General features: G+C 46.6%; 1 protein-coding gene across 2 annotated transcripts in view; it reads right to left on the reverse strand.

Moving 5' to 3' along the window:
- Positions 1 to 10191: 10191 nt before the first annotated feature.
- The window catches only part of GINS1 (GINS complex subunit 1), a 344403-nt gene continuing 336886 nt past the window's right edge, over positions 10192 to 17708 (reverse strand). For both annotated transcript variants that reach the window (XM_086927200.1, XM_086927199.1), the window contains exon 7: positions 10192 to 10352. In XM_086927200.1, coding sequence (XP_086783326.1) covers positions 10284 to 10352 — 69 coding nt within the window. In that variant the 3' untranslated portion in view covers positions 10192 to 10283. The remainder of the gene's footprint in view (positions 10353 to 17708) is intronic.

The raw sequence follows: 17708 nt of genomic DNA on the forward strand, positions 1-17708 counted from the left end.
GGGGCATTACGAAAGGAATAGGAAGAAACAGTTGAGTAATTCCCTTAAGGAAGTGATTTACAAAAGAGGACTTGAAAAGAAAAGGTTGTTTAGGAAGGCGAAGAAAGGCTAATATGGCCAAAAGATAGCCCTTGAGGGTGCCCAGAGCACAGCCCTGCTGGGCCAAAGAAAGCAGGAAGAGGAGAACCTCAGAAAGGGGGGCAGAAAGGGAATCCTCAGCCTTGGCTGCGCACCATGCCACAAATGTATTCCATCTACAGGCATATACTGTTTTGGTAGAGAGATGCCTGGCTGCCAAGATAACATTACAGACATCAGGAGGAAGGTCGAAGGCGGTCAACTGTCGCCGCTCAATCTCCACGCAAGGAGGTGGAGGCAGGACAGGTTCGGGTGGAGAACCGTCCCATGCTGCTGCCACAGAAGATCCTCCCGAAGGGGCCAGTCTGATGGGAGAATCGATGGCCATGTTCAAGAACTTGGGATACCAAACTCTTCGTGCACAGTCTGGAGCCACAAGATTTACTTGGGCCCGGTCGCGCTTGATCTTCTTCAGCACTCTGGGCAGAAGTGGTACAGGAGGAAAGGCGTATAGAAGACCGCAGCTCGACTTGTAGCGAAAAGCATCACCGAGCGAGTGCCGCCTTGAAAATTCCAACAAGCAGAAGTACTGACATTACGCATTCTCTTCGGTGGCGTACAGATCTACCCAAGGCTCTTCCCACTGTGGAAAGAGACCTTGCACCACCTCTGAGTGAAGACGCCATTCCTGATCCATCAAGCACCAGTGGCTGAGTTTGTCCACCCTGGCGTTCAGAGAACCTGCAGGCGTTGAACAACATGCCCTGATGTTCCAGCCACTTTCAGAGACGAAGGGCCGCCTGACAGAGGGTCCACGACCCCACTCCGCCCTGTTTGTTGCAATACGGTGCATGGTGGAAGTGTTGTCTGTGAACACCTGCACTACTCTTCCTTTGACAGAAGGAAGGAATGCATTCAGTGCTAGACGAATCGCCCGAAGCACCAGAAGGTTAATGTGGAGCCCAGACTCCGCCGGAGACCAGAGGCCTCTGTTCTCCGCCTTTCCTGTGTAGCCGCTCAATCCCATGAGTGACGCATCTGTCACCACTGTGAAATCTGGTTGGGGAAGGGAGGGGGATCTGCTGTTGATCCAATCCTGGTTCATGAACCACCACTGCAACTGGTGTGCAGTCCCTGCCGAGATCTGAACGACATTGGACAAAGTCTCCTGATGCTGCGCGCACTGGAACATCAGGTCCCACTGCAGAGCCTGCATATGCCACCTGGCATGATTCACCTGCAGGATGTAGGAGGGCGTAAGGCCCAGATCCTCAGGGCCATTCACACACCAAAATCCGGGATAGAGTCTGGAACATCGGTATCATAGCCTGAATATCCCGGACTCGCTGTGTGGGAGGATAGGCCCGGCACTGCGCTGTGTCCAGAACCTCTAAGATGAAAAGATGCTTCGGAGAAGTGTTCAGGGGCGACTTTGATACATTGACTGTGAACCCCATCTAATGCAGGAGTTCTGCCGTAGTCTGGAGGTGGGCGACAACAGCCTGGGGCAAGCTCGCCTTCAATAAGCAGTCATCGAGATAGGGAAAAGACTGGATCCCATGATCTGCGCAGATGAGCTGCGACCACCGCCATCACGTTTGTGAACACCGAGGGGCGCTGGTAAAGGCAATGGGGAGCACAGTAAACTGAAAATGCTTGTGGCCTACCAGGAACCGTAGGTGATACCAGTGGGCCGGCAGGACAGGGATGTAGAAATAAGCGTCCCACAAGTCCAACTCTACCGTCCAATGTTCAGGGTCGAGGGCAGACAGGACATGAGCAAATGTCAACATTTTGAACTGCCCCTTATGGAGGAAGCGGTTGATGTCCCTGAGGGCCAAGATAGGACCGAGGCCTTTGTCCTTCTTGGGCACCAGGCAGTAGCACCCACAACCTACTTCTGGCCCCATGGACTCGCTCAAGTGCTTCCTTGGCCAAGAGAGCCTCAACTTCTTGGCAGAGAAGGGCCAGGTGATCCTCCGATATGCATTGGAATGCAGGTGGCACGGATGGAGGGGTAGTCTCAAAGCGGAGGGAGTAGCCCCTTTGGACTATTTGCAAAACCCACCTGTCTGACGTGATGTTGTGTCAGTGGGGGCGGCAATGGTGGATCCTGCCGCCCACTGGCAACTGCCGCTGCAGAGGGGGCACTGGTGGACTGGCCCACCCGCTGACCCCATACCCACGGCGGTGGGTCTCACACCCCGGCTCCGCAGAGGCTGGACAGCCTGTGCGGGCCTGTGGCTCTGGGCAGAACATGGTGGGGCACCCCTCCCATAGCCAAGAAAGGGGTGAAAAGCAGACTGTGCAGAGGTGGGAGCGAGGCCCAAGATTCTGGCCGTAGCCCTAGAGTTCTTGAAGCGCTCGAGCGCATTGTCCAACTTATCGCCAAACAAGCGACGGCTATCAAAGGGCATGTCCAAAAGAGGCGATTGGACATCGCCCGAGAAGCCAGTGGACCTCAGCCAGGCGTAGCAACTTAGGGCCACCGACGTTGAAATAGTCCTTCCTACAGCAAATGGCGAACTTTGCTGCATCCCTCCCATCAGCGACCGCACGGGAGAGTTCTTCCCGGGCCTCCTCCGTGCACTGAGCAGCACCTGCGCAACCATGTCCCAAACAGAGTGGGTGTAACAGCCCAAGACACATGCAGTATTCACCGATCGTAGTCCCAAGCTGGCGGAAGAAAACATCTTCCCAAAATGATCCAGCTTCTTGGATTCCGTATTTGGAGGAGCAGTAGGGAACGCGCCTATGGATGTTGAGGCTTGGACCCCAAGCTCTCAGGGGTAGGGTGTTGGGTGAGGAAAATAGGGTCGCCCAGGGCCCGGTGGTGGTGGCTGCGTCGGGCAATCATTCTATTCACAGGAGCCCCTGTGCTGGGCTTGGACCAGGTGCCCGGAAGGATGTCTGTGAGGGCCTCAATGAACGGCAGCAGGGGCTCCAAAGAGGCTGCTGCTGGTTGAAGCCCCTCAGTCAGTAGGTTAGTTCTGACTGCCACTGTAGGTAGCTCTAGGCTCAAGGCCTCAGCCATCCTATGCAACACCACAGCATAGGAGGGTTCCTCCTCCTTAGCCACGGTAGGGGGAGAAAGCATACCAAGGTCTGGGGATGTTTCCAGACCACTGGCCTCACCCAGTTCCTCTCTCCAGTCGGCCTACTAGAGGGTCAATAGACCCCTTCCAGTCCTCCTACCCTCCTCTAGCTGCCACTCATGAAATAATGAAATACTGGTATTTGTAAAGCGCATAGCTACCTCCGAAGTGGTGTACCGGCGCTGGGGCCCTCTGGAAGATTAAGCAAGCTATTGCCCAGAGTCACATGGTGCTGGGCTAACCTGCTGCCGGCACCAGGGATCGAACAGTGAACGCGTATTCCGGAGTCAGACACCCTAGCCGCTGCGCCACACTTCTTGGCGATAAGGAATGCCAGGATAGAAAAGAGGTACAAAAGTACCGATCGATGCCGGTCCGGCTCCGTTTCCATGTCGAGGGGAAGGCCGGGGACACAACCAGCGTCGAAAGGGGCTGAGGTGTTGCAAATGGATTCAGCCGAAGCCGCCAGGCATCGAAGGCCAAGAACCCCCAGCTGAGTCTGTGGGGCCCGAAGGCACACAAGCAGAGTCAGGCTGCCCAAAGATGGAGTGGAGGGCTTCGTAAAAGCTAAGAAGTTGGGCAGGGGTCGCCAAGCTTCCGGGAAGGGAGGAAAGCACAGAGCCGATCCAACAGGCTCTGCGGACAGAGCCGGCCGACTACCTTCCGCATCGGCCAACGGACAGGGATAAGGCTAAGAGCGACGGTGCTTCTTGTATTGTATTGTAAACTTATATAGCGCAAAACTGCCACCCCGCGGATATCCTGGCGCTAGGATCAAAGAGAAGCCCTGAAAAAAAACAGAGTCGGTTATCTATGAAGAAAGACTTAGGACCCATTACTTGGGAAGAGCCAAGTTTTCAGGCTCTTCCTAAAACCAATCAACGAGCTAGCCTTTCTAAGAATTAGGGGCAGTTCATTCCAGATACGGGAGGCCATCAGTCCGAACGTTCTACCACCTTTCCGAGACCTTTTAAATCTGGTGGTAGTAATAAGATTAGAGTTTGAAGAGCGGAGCTGCCTACTTGGATTGTACCAGGTGAAAGTTTCTTGTAAAGGAACTGGGCCCAGGCCATGTACTGCCTTATATACAATACAGAGGGATTTGAAACAAATTCTCTCCCCGATGGGCAGCCAATGGAGGTCTCCTAAGGCCAGTCTCTTAGAGGATCTACGTTGTCTATTTAAGGCCAGCTTTGCTGCTATCGATTGAACTCTCTGCAGCCCCTGTACAATATATTGTGGTGCTCCCAAGAACAGGGAGTTGCAATAGTCCAGTCTACTCAGTATTATGCTCCTCACTGCAAGAGGACGGGTGTCCTCGGGGAGTAGGGGAAGGATTTTCCGTAAAATTCAGAGCAAGGAAAGGCAGATACTGACAGTTTTGTTGGCCTGCGCATCCATTTGGAGGTTTTCATCTACCATGACTCCCAAATTGCGCACCACTTTAGCCGAGGCCAAAGAGTCACCCTCAGGAGTGAGCCTAAACTCTATAGGTAAGTGTCGGGACATTCACGTGGCAGGACAGTATATTACCTCTGTTTTCCCCTCATTAAATTGTAGGGGATGTCTCTTAAACCAATCTGCAGTTTGACACATGCACTCCTGGAAGGTGTTGATAGATACCGCTCTTTTCCCCTCCAATGAGAACACCAGTTGAGTGTCATCTGCATAGTTGATTAGATCTACCCCAAAAGATTTAATAATGGGGAATAGAGAACGTAGATAGATGTTAAAAAGGATCGGGTTTATTAACGAACCCTGTGGTACCCCATGGAGTACTGGAGACATGTCAGAGGTAACTGGTGATAAGGATACCGCCTGTTGTCTTCCTGACAGGTAGGATCTTAACCATTTTAGAGCCTGTCCTTTTACCCCTATGTCTTCCAGTCTCTCAACTAGCACAACACGGTTAACCATGTCAAATGCGGCTGACATATCCAATAATACCAGGACAGATGAAACCCCATTGTCAGCACGCATTCGCAGGTTATCCATTACCGTTACCAGTGCGGTCTCAGTCCCATGTCCAGGGCGGAAACCAAACTGATCCCTATCCAGCAATAAATTATCCTCTAGATAACAAGATAGACTTTTACTAACTACCTTTTTAAGGATTTTGACTGGGTAGATCAGTAAGGAGATTGGTCTGAAACTCGCTGGGTCGGAAGGGTCCAGGGATAATTTTTTAAGTAGTGGAGTTACAATAGCTTGCTTCCAAGCCTCTGGTACCACACCTTCCTCCAGCGACTGGCAACAGATCTTCCATAGCCATGGTAAAGTTTCTTCCCCTAGGGTTTTACCAAATTTTATAAGGAAAAGGATCCAACGGAGAACCTGAGGACACACTTTGAGCCAGCTGGTTAAAAGAGTCCTCTGTAGGAGAATGGAAGGTATCCAACGAGGTAGCTAACTGGGGTTCAAAAGCAGGTTTCTTGGCTAGACCAACTGGACCGTCAGATTGAAAATTTCCAACAATTTTAGTTATTTTGTCCTCAAAGAAGTCAGTGATCTCATCGCATAGTTTCTGTAAAGCTATTACCTTATTACTTGCAAGAGCCGGACTAATAGGTTCCTAGCAATATTAAAAAGTGCTTTAGTACTGTTAGGGGCCTGCAGAATAGATTTGGCATAAAAATCAGCCTTGGTCCTGGCAATAGATTCCTTATAATGCGTCTGTGCCAATTTCAGAGCTTTCCTGTCTAGATCCAGATAGGCCCTCCTCCATTTCCTCTCTGCCTTTTTACATGTTGCCCGTATCTGATTTAATTTGTCGTTATACCAAGGAACAGAAATTTTGCTCCTGTTTTTTAGGCGCTTTATTGGCACCACTGTATCAAGGGAGTCCGCCATAATCTTGCAGTAAGTCTGATAGTTTTCGCCTACAGAAGAGGAAGGGGTAAAGGACATCCGCCCTGAAAAGGCAATAGGGTCTTATTTTTTATCAGCTTGGCCCATTCTCTTCCCTTTCGAAAACTCAACGACTGATTACTAGTGCCCTCTAAGCTAGATAGCTTTATAACAAAGTGGATTAACGAGTGGTCTGTCCAATTTTGGGGCAAAATATCCACCACCTCTGTCTCGGCTTGCTTTGCAAACAGGAGGTCTAGAATATGGCCTACTAGATGCGTTGATTGAGTTACCATTTGACAAAGACCAAGGTTCTCACAAGTTTGTCTTAAGTCCCTCAAGTGGTTATCTAGACTGCCGTTGTCCCAAAGATTAAATCTCCCAATACCATCAAGTGTGCATGAGTAATACTCAAATTGATAATCGAGTTAAAAAGGTCTTGAAACTGGGTATCCGCCCTCGGGGGTCTATAACAGAGCACCCCTGTGAGTAATCTACCCGTAGCCTCCTGAAGTGAGAAGCCCAATCGTTGGATCCCATGAATCTCATCTATTTGTAGGGGTACAAAGTTCCCATTCGCCATCGTGTTGTGCTTCACTCACCGAAGACAAAGACTTCGAAGAGGAGTGATGGTGGTGGTGACTCCGCAACTAGTCCTGCGACCTCTCTCTTGACCAGGACCTCAAGCGGCGCGGAGCTGACTGCCTGGCCTCGAGAAGCTCTCTGGACCACTCCTGCAAAGACTTCAGGTTCATTGCCCGGCAGTCGAAGTCACAATGTGACATCCCTTGCACCAGGAGTCGAACGACTTGAAAAAACTCTAGTCAAAACAGACTAAGGGTACCGCTCTCTCCGGATCTGCACTGGCTGGCACAGAAAAAGAAAGAACTGACGTCAGCACGCCGGGCGACGTCTAAGTAGATACCGCAATGTCATTCCGGCGATCACAACACCAACGACGAACGTGTCGACTGACGCCACCTGCCGATGCACAGGGGTACTGCTGAAGAAAAATTCTTCGGAAGTAGTCAGACACCTGGGGATAATTCGAAGGTAAGGAATTCTAAGGAAAGGAATCCATACCTAATAGTCTCTTTCAGACTTGGCAGCGTATCTAGGCAACCTTAACAGCTTAATGAATTGTTGAAAAATTACCTATTTGTCATCATATTACAGAATATATTCTCTCTTACCCCAAGAGAAATTCCTCGAAACAGTAATCAATATTAAATTCAGTGAGAAGTGATTTAAACAAAAAAACACTATACAGCAATTATGATTGCACCATAACCGGGTTTCACTATCATGAGGTTGTTTCTAGAGTCTTATTTATTTAAAAAAATATCCAGTTGTGTGACAACTTGGACAAAAAATTACTTGTAATGTTTGAGGATTCTGTATGCCACCATGTCTACCACTGGTGTGGCCTAGTAATTCTTGGCATATTATATTAAGAGGAACAATGGTCCTTAGCAGACTGAAGAATGAAAAACAAGGAGTTTTATTCAACAATACTTAAGAATATAGTCAGATTCTTGTAAATAGCACCACAGTTTTCCATTGTGCCTAACCTGTGTGGTTTCTATTTGTGGTTAAACTCGCTGCATAATATAATACATAAGAGTGACTACAGCTCAAAGTTTTTGCCTGTATTTATGTTTATATGTTTTGTTTGATTAATATGTAATGTTCTACACACTCCTTTTCCTATATAGGGTACAGGCTTGTGCCCTATTATAGAAACCATTGTTTCAGAATTATCTGACTATATTCTTAATTATTGTTGAATAAAACTCCTCGTCCGGCTGGACTGTGGATTCATATAGTAACCTATTGTAGCCTATCTTGTATTTTCGTTTTTCATTCTTCAGTCTACTAAGGACCATTGTTCCTCTTAATAGAATTGTTACCCGTGGTCCCTAGCCAATTATCGGGTCCCCTTGTCCTTTCAAAATAGTAATTTTTGGCAGGCCTGGTGACTTTCCAAATGGTCATCGAGTTTTCCTCGCAGACCGGTTACTGATGAGGCTTGTGAAGATGTGTTAGAGTCTGTTTCTTGCTAAGGAGGTTCTGTTGGATGGTATGTTAGGAGTTCAGCCTAATGTGTCCCATCGGACGTTAGTATGTGGAGTATCACGGTGAGGAGAGCTGCTGAGAGCAATGAGAGACACAAGTACGACCTCATTAAAAGAGGCCTTATTGGGTCTGGAAATCCCGCTATGGAGAGATACTGTTACTGGATGGTTAGGAGTCTCTGGGGGGCTGCAAAAACTGGGCTCCTTCCGGGATGGACCCTGTGGTTCCACCTATGAAAGGAGAATGACCAATGTTATTCATCATTCTGGACACATTTGCGTCTGGATATTTGAGCTATTTTGAGAAACAGGTGTCCCCCGGGAAACTAAACAATTCTGCATTACTCTTAACTTCCATAGGCTGTTCACTCAGGTTACCTGGTACATCAAAATTAAGAGTTACTTGCAATGTGGAGCCACAAGGACATGAATGGTTGAACCACGGCATGGGTGGATGGGCAGTGGGGGGGACATCTGGGGCTGCTGCCTGGGATGTCAGAAAGTACTTTTTCCTAGTCCATAGTACGCCTTTCATCTGTCCCATATCACAGTGAATTTTCGAGGATAGAACCTAGCAGTGTACACCCCTTTTTCAGCCTCCACACACGTCTATCCTTGCTAACCATCTGGCATTTGTGGGCAGCACCCCCACCTCCCCCCAAATGTGTGCTAAATTTATTTTAGCCACAAGTCCCAGGGGGAAAAACAAAAATGTTTGCAGGGTAAACCTACATCTCCTGGGACCCTCATGAGTATGAAATGAGGTGTAAGAGGAATCTCCTCTTCCAATATGTTGCCCCACTTTCTTAGTATATCCTCCCAGTAGGTGTGTATTTCAGGGAACCCCCAGATTGTTTGAAAATAGGTCTCTTCATTGACCACACATCTTAAGCAGTATATATATATACTCTTTGATTGAATTAAGCAGCATAGTGTTCTGATGGCCACCTCACAGGGATGCATTAAAGCCTCCTCCCAATCCACCTCCTTCATGTCATCCACCAAATCAGTCTTGACCCTGCTCCAATAGGAGCAATCCAGCCCAAACTGCCAAGCCAGGTTGTCTCCGAACCAGAACACAATATACCCCGAACCAGTTTTGCCCTGATTGAGCATCTTCAGTCGGGTATAGCTTGGGCTTAGTGACAAAATGAGCTAGGGACCAACATTCCACATCTGGGCATACCACTGACCACTTAGGGCGGCACATCAAACACACAAAAAGTGATGAGAGGATGCTTGCAATAAGTCTAACCACTGGCAATCACTTGAGGAGCATTCCAACCCATCGTCATTATGCTCCCCATGCCAACTCAGATCAGACCTAGCCATATGCAAGCCAGTTGTGACCCTGCTCCAATAGAAGCAGTACAGCCTGAAATGCCAAGCCAGGTCCTCTCTGAACTGGAACACAGCAACTCAAGACCTGTTTTGCCCTGATTGGGGCTCTTCAGTCGGGTGTAGCTTGGTTACAATGGCACTGTGAGCAAGGGACCCACGGTTTAGGGAGGACGTGGCCTGGCAGTTCGGGCTGGACTGTTCCCATTGGAGCAGGGTCAAGACTGATATGCATATGCCAGGGTCTAAACTGAGGTGACATGGTGTGCAAAATAACAACGGACTGGGATGTGGCCCGAGTAATTAACAGTGGGTGAGATTAATTTAAGCATTCCATTCATCACTTTTTTGTATACCCTACTGTGTTGCCCTAAATGGGAAGCGTATACACAGACCTGGGTCCCATTCACACTGTCACATGGAATCAAGCAATACTTGACTGATGAGCCTTACCCAGGGCAAAACTGGTTCAGGATTGACTGTTCCCACTGGAAGGTCAAGGCTGATTTTAATATTTGCTTGGTGAGCAAAATAATGATGGACTGGGATATGGCCAGAGTAATTACCTGTGAATGTTATTAATTCAAGCATTCCATTCATCACTTTTTTGCGTACTTGAAAGGTAGATAATAGAAAGGGTATAAATGACCAACACTGGATGAACATGATTTGTTCTGTCTAATGTGTCCTCTTGAACGTCTTGTAGAATACACAGTACAACATATTATTATGGTAAAACAAACGTGAATACAAATTAATTGCAAAAAACAAATATTTTATTAAGCACAAGCATTTTCTTAAGATCTTTCTAATGCTATTAAAGGGGAGTTATATACACAGGGAACTTGAATTATGACATCACATGCTCCAGGACTCCCTGTCTGATTAGTTGTTCACATTTTCCTCTCGGTAGAAAATGCTGCGGGACAAAAAGGAAAAAAAATGGTTTAGAAAAAAACATTGTTTACTTATCAAACTAACTAGGACATGAAAACATATTGTGGCATTCTTTACTTTCTTTTGTTTGTGACTTGTTTGCCAAATGCATATGCTTTGGAATTCTTAAGCTCACACTTACTGAAGTTTGCATGGGCGCCTGATCAATACAATTTAGCTCTGCACAGTTGAACACTGGCAGTAAGTTAATACACCATCCTTTGCGTCGCACAATAGTAAAACTTTAGCATATGTGATCCAAAATGCTTTAAAAGCTGAAAATGATATTCAATAAAGAAATAATTACTTACCTTCAGTAACGCCTTATCTGGTAGAAACTCTCTAGCCACAGATTCCTTACCTTAGAATTATCCCCAGGTGTCAGACTGGATCTGCAAATTCTTCATCACAAGTACCCCTGCACGCATTTAGGTGGCGTCATTTGGCTCTGCGTGGCATCATCTGCGCTGGAAGTGATGTCTGCAGTGTCTATACAGGCACCACCCACGTTTTGCAACTTTCCACCCCAGAAGCGAAGAGCCACGAAGTACACTGACTACGGGTGTGGAAAACTAGGTTCTTGAAAGGGGAAAGCCCTGTCCCTAGTAATCTGTTCGCAGAGCCGGGAGCATAAGTTGGTCAGTAAGGAATCTGTGGCTAGATAGAGGCGTTACAGAAGGAAGAAACGTATTCATCTGATAGAGACTTCTAGCCGCACATTCCTTACTTTAGAATATATATCTAAGCAATTACTCCCCGGAGGTTGGTCAGAGAACCAATTTCACAGGACGAAGTACTGCAGGCCCGAATGAGTAAAGTGCCTATCCCGATGGACCGGACTGTCCAGGCAATAGTGTTTGGTAAACGTGTGCATTGAAACTCACGTTGTGGGCTGGCAAATGTCCAGTAGCGGAACACCGTGAGTTAATACAGTTGTGGCAGTTTTAGCTCTGGTGGAATGAGCACGAAAATCCTTAGGTGATTGCTTCTTAGCCAAAGTGTGGCAGATTTTGATATAGAGAATGATCCATTGTGAGACAGTCCTCTTCTGAGCAGACCGTCCTTTCTCCGCTCCAACATACCCCATGAAGAGTTGGTAAATAATTAATTTACTCTCTTAATTTCTATGCAGGTAAGTACTTAATCAATAATAACTCAATCGGAATGAAAAAAAGACAGAGTCCGTGGTGTTAGAGTTTCTAAGGGTTTTATTCCTCATAAAGGAATCAGGATATCATGTTCTGACCACCACAGGGGTGTCAGAAGGGATAGAGCGCTGTCGATTATTGACAATACATAGCTTATATACTTGATTTATACCATAAGAATCAATGTAAGAGGCGTAACAGCTGAGAGAAGACAAGATAACAGTATACACGTGGTACTAGTACATCATCAAGAGGCGTAAACTAGGCGTGAACCAGAGGTGTGTGCTAGAAACGTCACTGATAAGTGACGCAAGTGGGTGGCACCAAGGGGTGGTGCTAACAGAATGTTGCAATGTCAGCAGAAATCGGAAGCTTGGATGCGCGCGCAGCTGCATGACGTGTGATTGACGGGGTGCAGGGGACTTGACATTTACACTGACGGAAAGAGACAGAAGTCTGGCATGTCAGATCAACTTGTACTTCTATCATATCTGATATCTGATGTTTAGGAACTATACTATCTGGGCGGAAAGGTCTCTAGGGCAGAAGCTATTCTATGCTAACTGTGGATGCGTGTATAAGCGCCTGAGTGTCTACATGTGAAGCGTGGGGCACGGGGCCTTCCATGGAAGCATGGCAACAGAGGCTATGAATTACTTGCATTAAGACAGGTCGGCCCTTTTGGCTCTGCAGCTGGGGAGGATGTTTACAAGATCTAGTAGGCAGGAATGTATTCTCGGGGAGCGGAACAGATAACTCGAAGGTTATAGTCAGTCTTGGCAGAAAGCAGGCTGAGCTGAGCGCGAGGGGCCGCGCTGAAAGTAGGACAGAGTTCACGGGTACAGAGGTAGCCTGGGCAGAGTCAGGAGCCACAAAAGAGGTTCAGATGGCAGGAATTCAGGGCCTACTCTTGCTAGAGCAGGAAGAATATGAGAAGTGTACTACAAAAAGACGGTGACATAGCATACTTAGGAACGGACTACATAATCCATTCATGGTGGATCTGAAAGAGGACAAGTTAACGGTGGACGCAAATGTATTTGCGTCTTCATAGCTGGCACAGGAGGGAAGTTACATGCACTTTAAGCTGGTACATGGAGTCGGTGGGGTACGCGCTAGGGAACACAACATGGCCAAAATTTAATTTTCCTCATTCCCTCCTTGTTCCCTACGGACCCTTCATGAAATATCGATCCTCATGAATCGATCAGTCTGTTCTTGTAACATCATTTGTTCTTCTTTCTTTCGGTTACGTTTTGAATGAAAACTGGAATGTTCAATACAAGAAGTGGCACACAGTCCACAAATCGCTGGCCCACATTGTAGGCACAGGCAGCAACTGAATACTAGGACTAGGCCAATGCCTAGGAAGGATAGGATCTTCCATCCCCAAGCTGTTAACGTTGTCCAGAACCAACCGGACCAAGTCCAGGTGCCTGGATTCTGATGTATCTGATTTGCAATATTATGAAGACGGGTAATAGCTTGATATACTGATGGTGCGTTTTGTGGAATGAAAACACAGCAACTTGACCCGATGACCTTACAGGCTCCACCTCTATCTGCCAAGATGACGTCAATTACAAGACGATTCTGAAGGACAACAACCCGCATAGCGGACTGCTCTTCTGTTAAGTTACCTAAGGCGGAGGCAGTTTCATTTACTACTGCTTCAAGTGTTCTAGTTAATCTGCGTATTAATTTACTATTCTGGACAGGTCCTAAAAAGAAAAAGAATCCTTTATTAAAATCGGTGTACTGTTCCCATGCCGTTTCTGTGTAGTCGACAAGTGGGACATCTCTTCTGGGTCTATTCTTTACTAGATTGCTATTTCTATGGTAATCAGGAGGAGCTAGAAAAACAGGTGGCAGAAGGAATGCAATGTAACAGGTACCATCCCAATCTGGAGGTAGACGTATGTATGCGGTATGACCACAAACAAAGTAAGAATGACTGATAGCTTTGAAAGATGACTTTCCATGATCACTGAATTCGACCACAGTAGTGCATTTACTATGACCTAAGTGTACTGAACCTTTCTTCTTGATACATAATTCACCAGTGACTGGCAGTACTGACATAATAGGTAGAACTGGTGTGGCTTCGGATTCGACAGTAAGAATCATAAGGCTGATTGTGTAATTACCTAATCCATATACTTCATTTTCTAGATCAGTTCCTATTCTAGTGGGAAGTCCCTCCTTATCTGGGTAACAGACGTCTAGCAGGACCAAGTTCAAGTTTCCCCAAACCCAACCCCCATTGAAAACAGCAATGTCGGGATCTAAAGAATTAATTATTCTGAACCATGCTCCGCAGGAGCCATTGTGAGAGAACGGGTACGGAAAGAGGGGCAGAGCTCCCTTGTAATTCTGGTAGGGAGGGAGTCGGCCACATATCCAGCAGTTTGTAGCATTGTTAGTTTGATGAGAATGATGTAACATACTAATGAATGTATTGTTGCGCAGCGCAAGTCTGTAGGAAAGCTCATGAGGAGGTAACTCACTAAAAGTGTGTTCAGCAGAGACATTGTAAGCAGATTGTTCACGCTTGAAAATAGGATAATAGATAGGTAACAAGATGCTAGCAATAATAATTAAAATGCTGATAATAAACATAATTATTAGTGTCACTATGCAGTGACTACGAAGTGATTTGCAATATGTACGTTTCTTTGCTTCTCTCTCTCTATCTCGATCTAGGGGATACATGTCAGAAACTATTTAACCGATTCACCTAGGGGAGGACTTAAACAATTAAACTGTCTGACTTGCTAGATCGTAATTTCATGCGATATAGTTCTTGAGGAGTCTTTTCTCGTTTCGATTCGGTAAAGTCTTTGGTAACACAGTCTTTGGTGGGGGTGGACGAGTCTGGGTCAGGTTTCAGTCCAGCAAATTTCTTTATATGGCTCGTGTGTACCCACCCCTTTCTTCCTTCGATTTTCACCGCCGTCCTTGTTGTTAGAAGAACGGTCTTCGGAGACTTCCAGCGGGGCTCCAACGGACTTTTTCTGTCGAAGTTGCGGACGAGGACAGTATCACCGGGACGGACGTCATGTGGCTTTACATCAGTGTTGTCAGGGAAGGCTGCGGCAACCTGTGAACGACATGATTGGAGTGCAGACATCAAGGAGGCAAGGTAATCTGTCAACATATTAGAATCAACATCAGTAATCTTTTTGGGAATGGGCGTCCCCCACATATTCGGTGGTCTTCCAAAGACCACCTCGTACGGAGATAGCCCTGATCTCGAATGGGCGACCATTCTCATATAGAATAGTGCCACTGGCAGGGCGACTATCCAGTCGACCCCTTTTTCCTGACATATTTTGGCAAGGCGGATCTTTAGTGTCTGGTTATGCCTCTCAACAAGGCCTGCGGCTTCTGGGTGTCGGACACAATGGAACTTCCACTGGTATCCTAGTAATAAGGAAACTTCTTTCATTAAGGCAGACGAGAATGGCTGACCGTTATCTGAGTACACGACACGAGGCAGGCCGTATCGTGGGAAAAATTCACGAACCAACTGTTTGGCAGTGGTCGGAGCAGTGTAATCTGAGACTGGGTATGCTTCGGTCCAGCGGGACAGAGCACAGACAACTACGAGAACATATTTAAATCCTCGACAACGGTCCATCTGGATATAATCCATCTGGAGGACTTCAAAAGGGTGATCGGGAGGATGAAATCCACCTTGCTCTACAGGGACGCTTTTACCTGGATTGAACTGACAACAGATCATGCAAGTACGCACTTTCTGTTTTGCTGCTGCTCGTAAGTGTTTATTGTTCCAGAGATTTTGTAAACTGTCTAGCATTGCTTTCTCTCCTAGATGTGCAGGACTATGTGCTGTATTTATCATGACTTGAACCATAGAGTCAGGGAGAAACCATGTCGATTTTCCCTTCGTCATCCAACCTTGATCTGTCTGGATCCCTCCTAGTTCAATCCATTTCTTTATTTCTTCTGGAGTAGCATGTGTCTGAATGTCGATAACATCTAGTGTGGGATCCCTGACTGTCATACAGTTTATCGGATCTGTTGTTTTTGTCGTATCATTTATCTGAGTGTCGGTCAGTGCTGTATGTTTTGCGGTCTGATCTGCCAGGTCGTTACCCTGGGAAACAGAATCTGTGGCTTTAGTATGTGCTTTACACTTCATGACGGATATGGCTGAAGGCAGATGTATTGCTTCTAACAGTGCTTGAATGAGAGGACCATGTTGGATCTTTGTACCATGAGAGGTCAGAAAACCTCTTTCTTGCCACAGCATGCCGAAGTCGTGTACGACTCCGAACGCATAGCGGGAATCTGTGTATATGTTAACATTTCTGTTCTTGGCTAGAATACAGGCTTGGGTCAGAGCGATGAGCTCTGCTGCTTGAGCAGACAGTGTATCAATACGGTGTGTTTCTTTAACTTCAGTTTCAGTGGTCACAGCATACGCGGCCACTAACTCTCCTGTACTTGTTCTCATGCATGAACCATCCACATAAAGTGTCAGGTCCGGATTTGTCAATGGAACATCTGTTAAATCTCGTCGGGGCTTTGTTACTGCATTAATGATCTCTATACAATCATGTGGAGCTGGATCTGTCATAACTGTAGGTAACAGTGTTGCTGGGTTCAGGATACTGCAGCGTCTGATTTCTATGTGTGGCTGGAATAATGTCAATTCGTAACCTGTGAGTCGTGCTATAGTCAAGTGCTGAGTCTGGGTTCTGTTTAACAGAACCTCTACAGAGTGTGGAACTTGTACCGTTAACTGATGACCTAAAACAATTGAGTCGCTTTGTCTGATTGCTAACGCTGTTGCTGCTACTGACTTTAAACATGCAGGGAGTGCCTGTGCTACTGAATCCAATGTACTTGAAAAATAAGCGCAAGGCTTATGTGAACCTGCTTGATCTTGAGTGAGGACAGACAATGCTGTACCGTCACGTTCTGTAACAAAAAGTGTAAACGGTTTGCTGTAACATGGTGTCGCTAAAACTGGTGCTTGGCATAAAGCTTTCTTTAATTCCTCAAAGGCTTGTGTGTGTTCCTGAGTCCAAGGGAGGGCAATGGAAGTTGCAGCCTCCTGCGTCGTTAACTGAATGAGTGGTTTAGCTAGAAATGCATATTGAGGAATCCATTGTCTGCAGTACGAGGTGAGGCCTATGAAGGCCCGCACTTCCTTTTGTGTCTGGGGTCGCGGCATATTTGCAATTAACTGAATGCGATCGGGAGTGAGCTGTCTCCCCACTTTGGACAGCAAGTGACCCAAGTACACAACTTGCTGAACACAGAATTGTAGCTTCGAAGGGGACACCTTGTGTCCCTTGTCGGCCAGGAAATGCAAAACTGTCAGAGATGCTTGTTCACATTCGGGCTCACTTCGTGCGGTGATCAGTAGATCATCGACGTATCGTAGTAAAGCTGTATTAACTGGCATTTGGATACAATCTAGTTGTCTTTTCAGTGCTTGACTATAGATGCTGGGGCTTTCTGTAAATCCTTGAGGTGCGCGGGAAAATTTGAAACTTCGTCCATTTAAACTGAATCCGAAGAGATATTGGCTCTCCGGGTCAATAGGTACACTGAAGAAAGCGTTCTTGAGATCGATTACAGTAAAGAACGCTGCTTCTGAATCAATAGTAGTCAATAGGGAAGAGATATCGGGGACCACAGGATACTGTGGTACAATACATTTGTTCAGTTCTCGAAGATCAATCACCAGCCGATATACTGGCGGTGCATTGCGGTCTGTACGTTTAAGAATTGGAATGATGGGTGAATTACAGATATTGGAGTCGGTCTCTACGACCACTCCCTGGGCAATAAGCTCTTCAATTATTTTCAGTAAAGCCACTACAGCATCGGGTGGTAACTTGTATTGTCTGATTCTGGGTAGGACAACTCCTGTCTTGAGTGTGACACGATATGGAGTGATATGCATACAACCTACATCTGCTGGGCCTTTTGCCCATAAGTGATCTGGTACATTTTTCAATCTGACATCAAAATCACGAAAAACATAATGACCCTTGAAATCCCGTAGAAAGAGTCTGACTCCCTCCGGGGAACAGCATATTATAGCTCCTAGAGCCTTCAGTGTTTTAATTCCTAACAGATTTTCTGGACATGATTTCGTAAGTAACAAATCTGTAACTCGAGATAATGGACCTACAGCTAATGGTACTGGTTCT

Source organism: Lissotriton vulgaris, chromosome 6 (assembly GCF_964263255.1).
Source record: "Lissotriton vulgaris chromosome 6, aLisVul1.2, whole genome shotgun sequence".
In the NCBI taxonomy this organism is placed as follows: Eukaryota; Metazoa; Chordata; class Amphibia; order Caudata; family Salamandridae; genus Lissotriton; species Lissotriton vulgaris.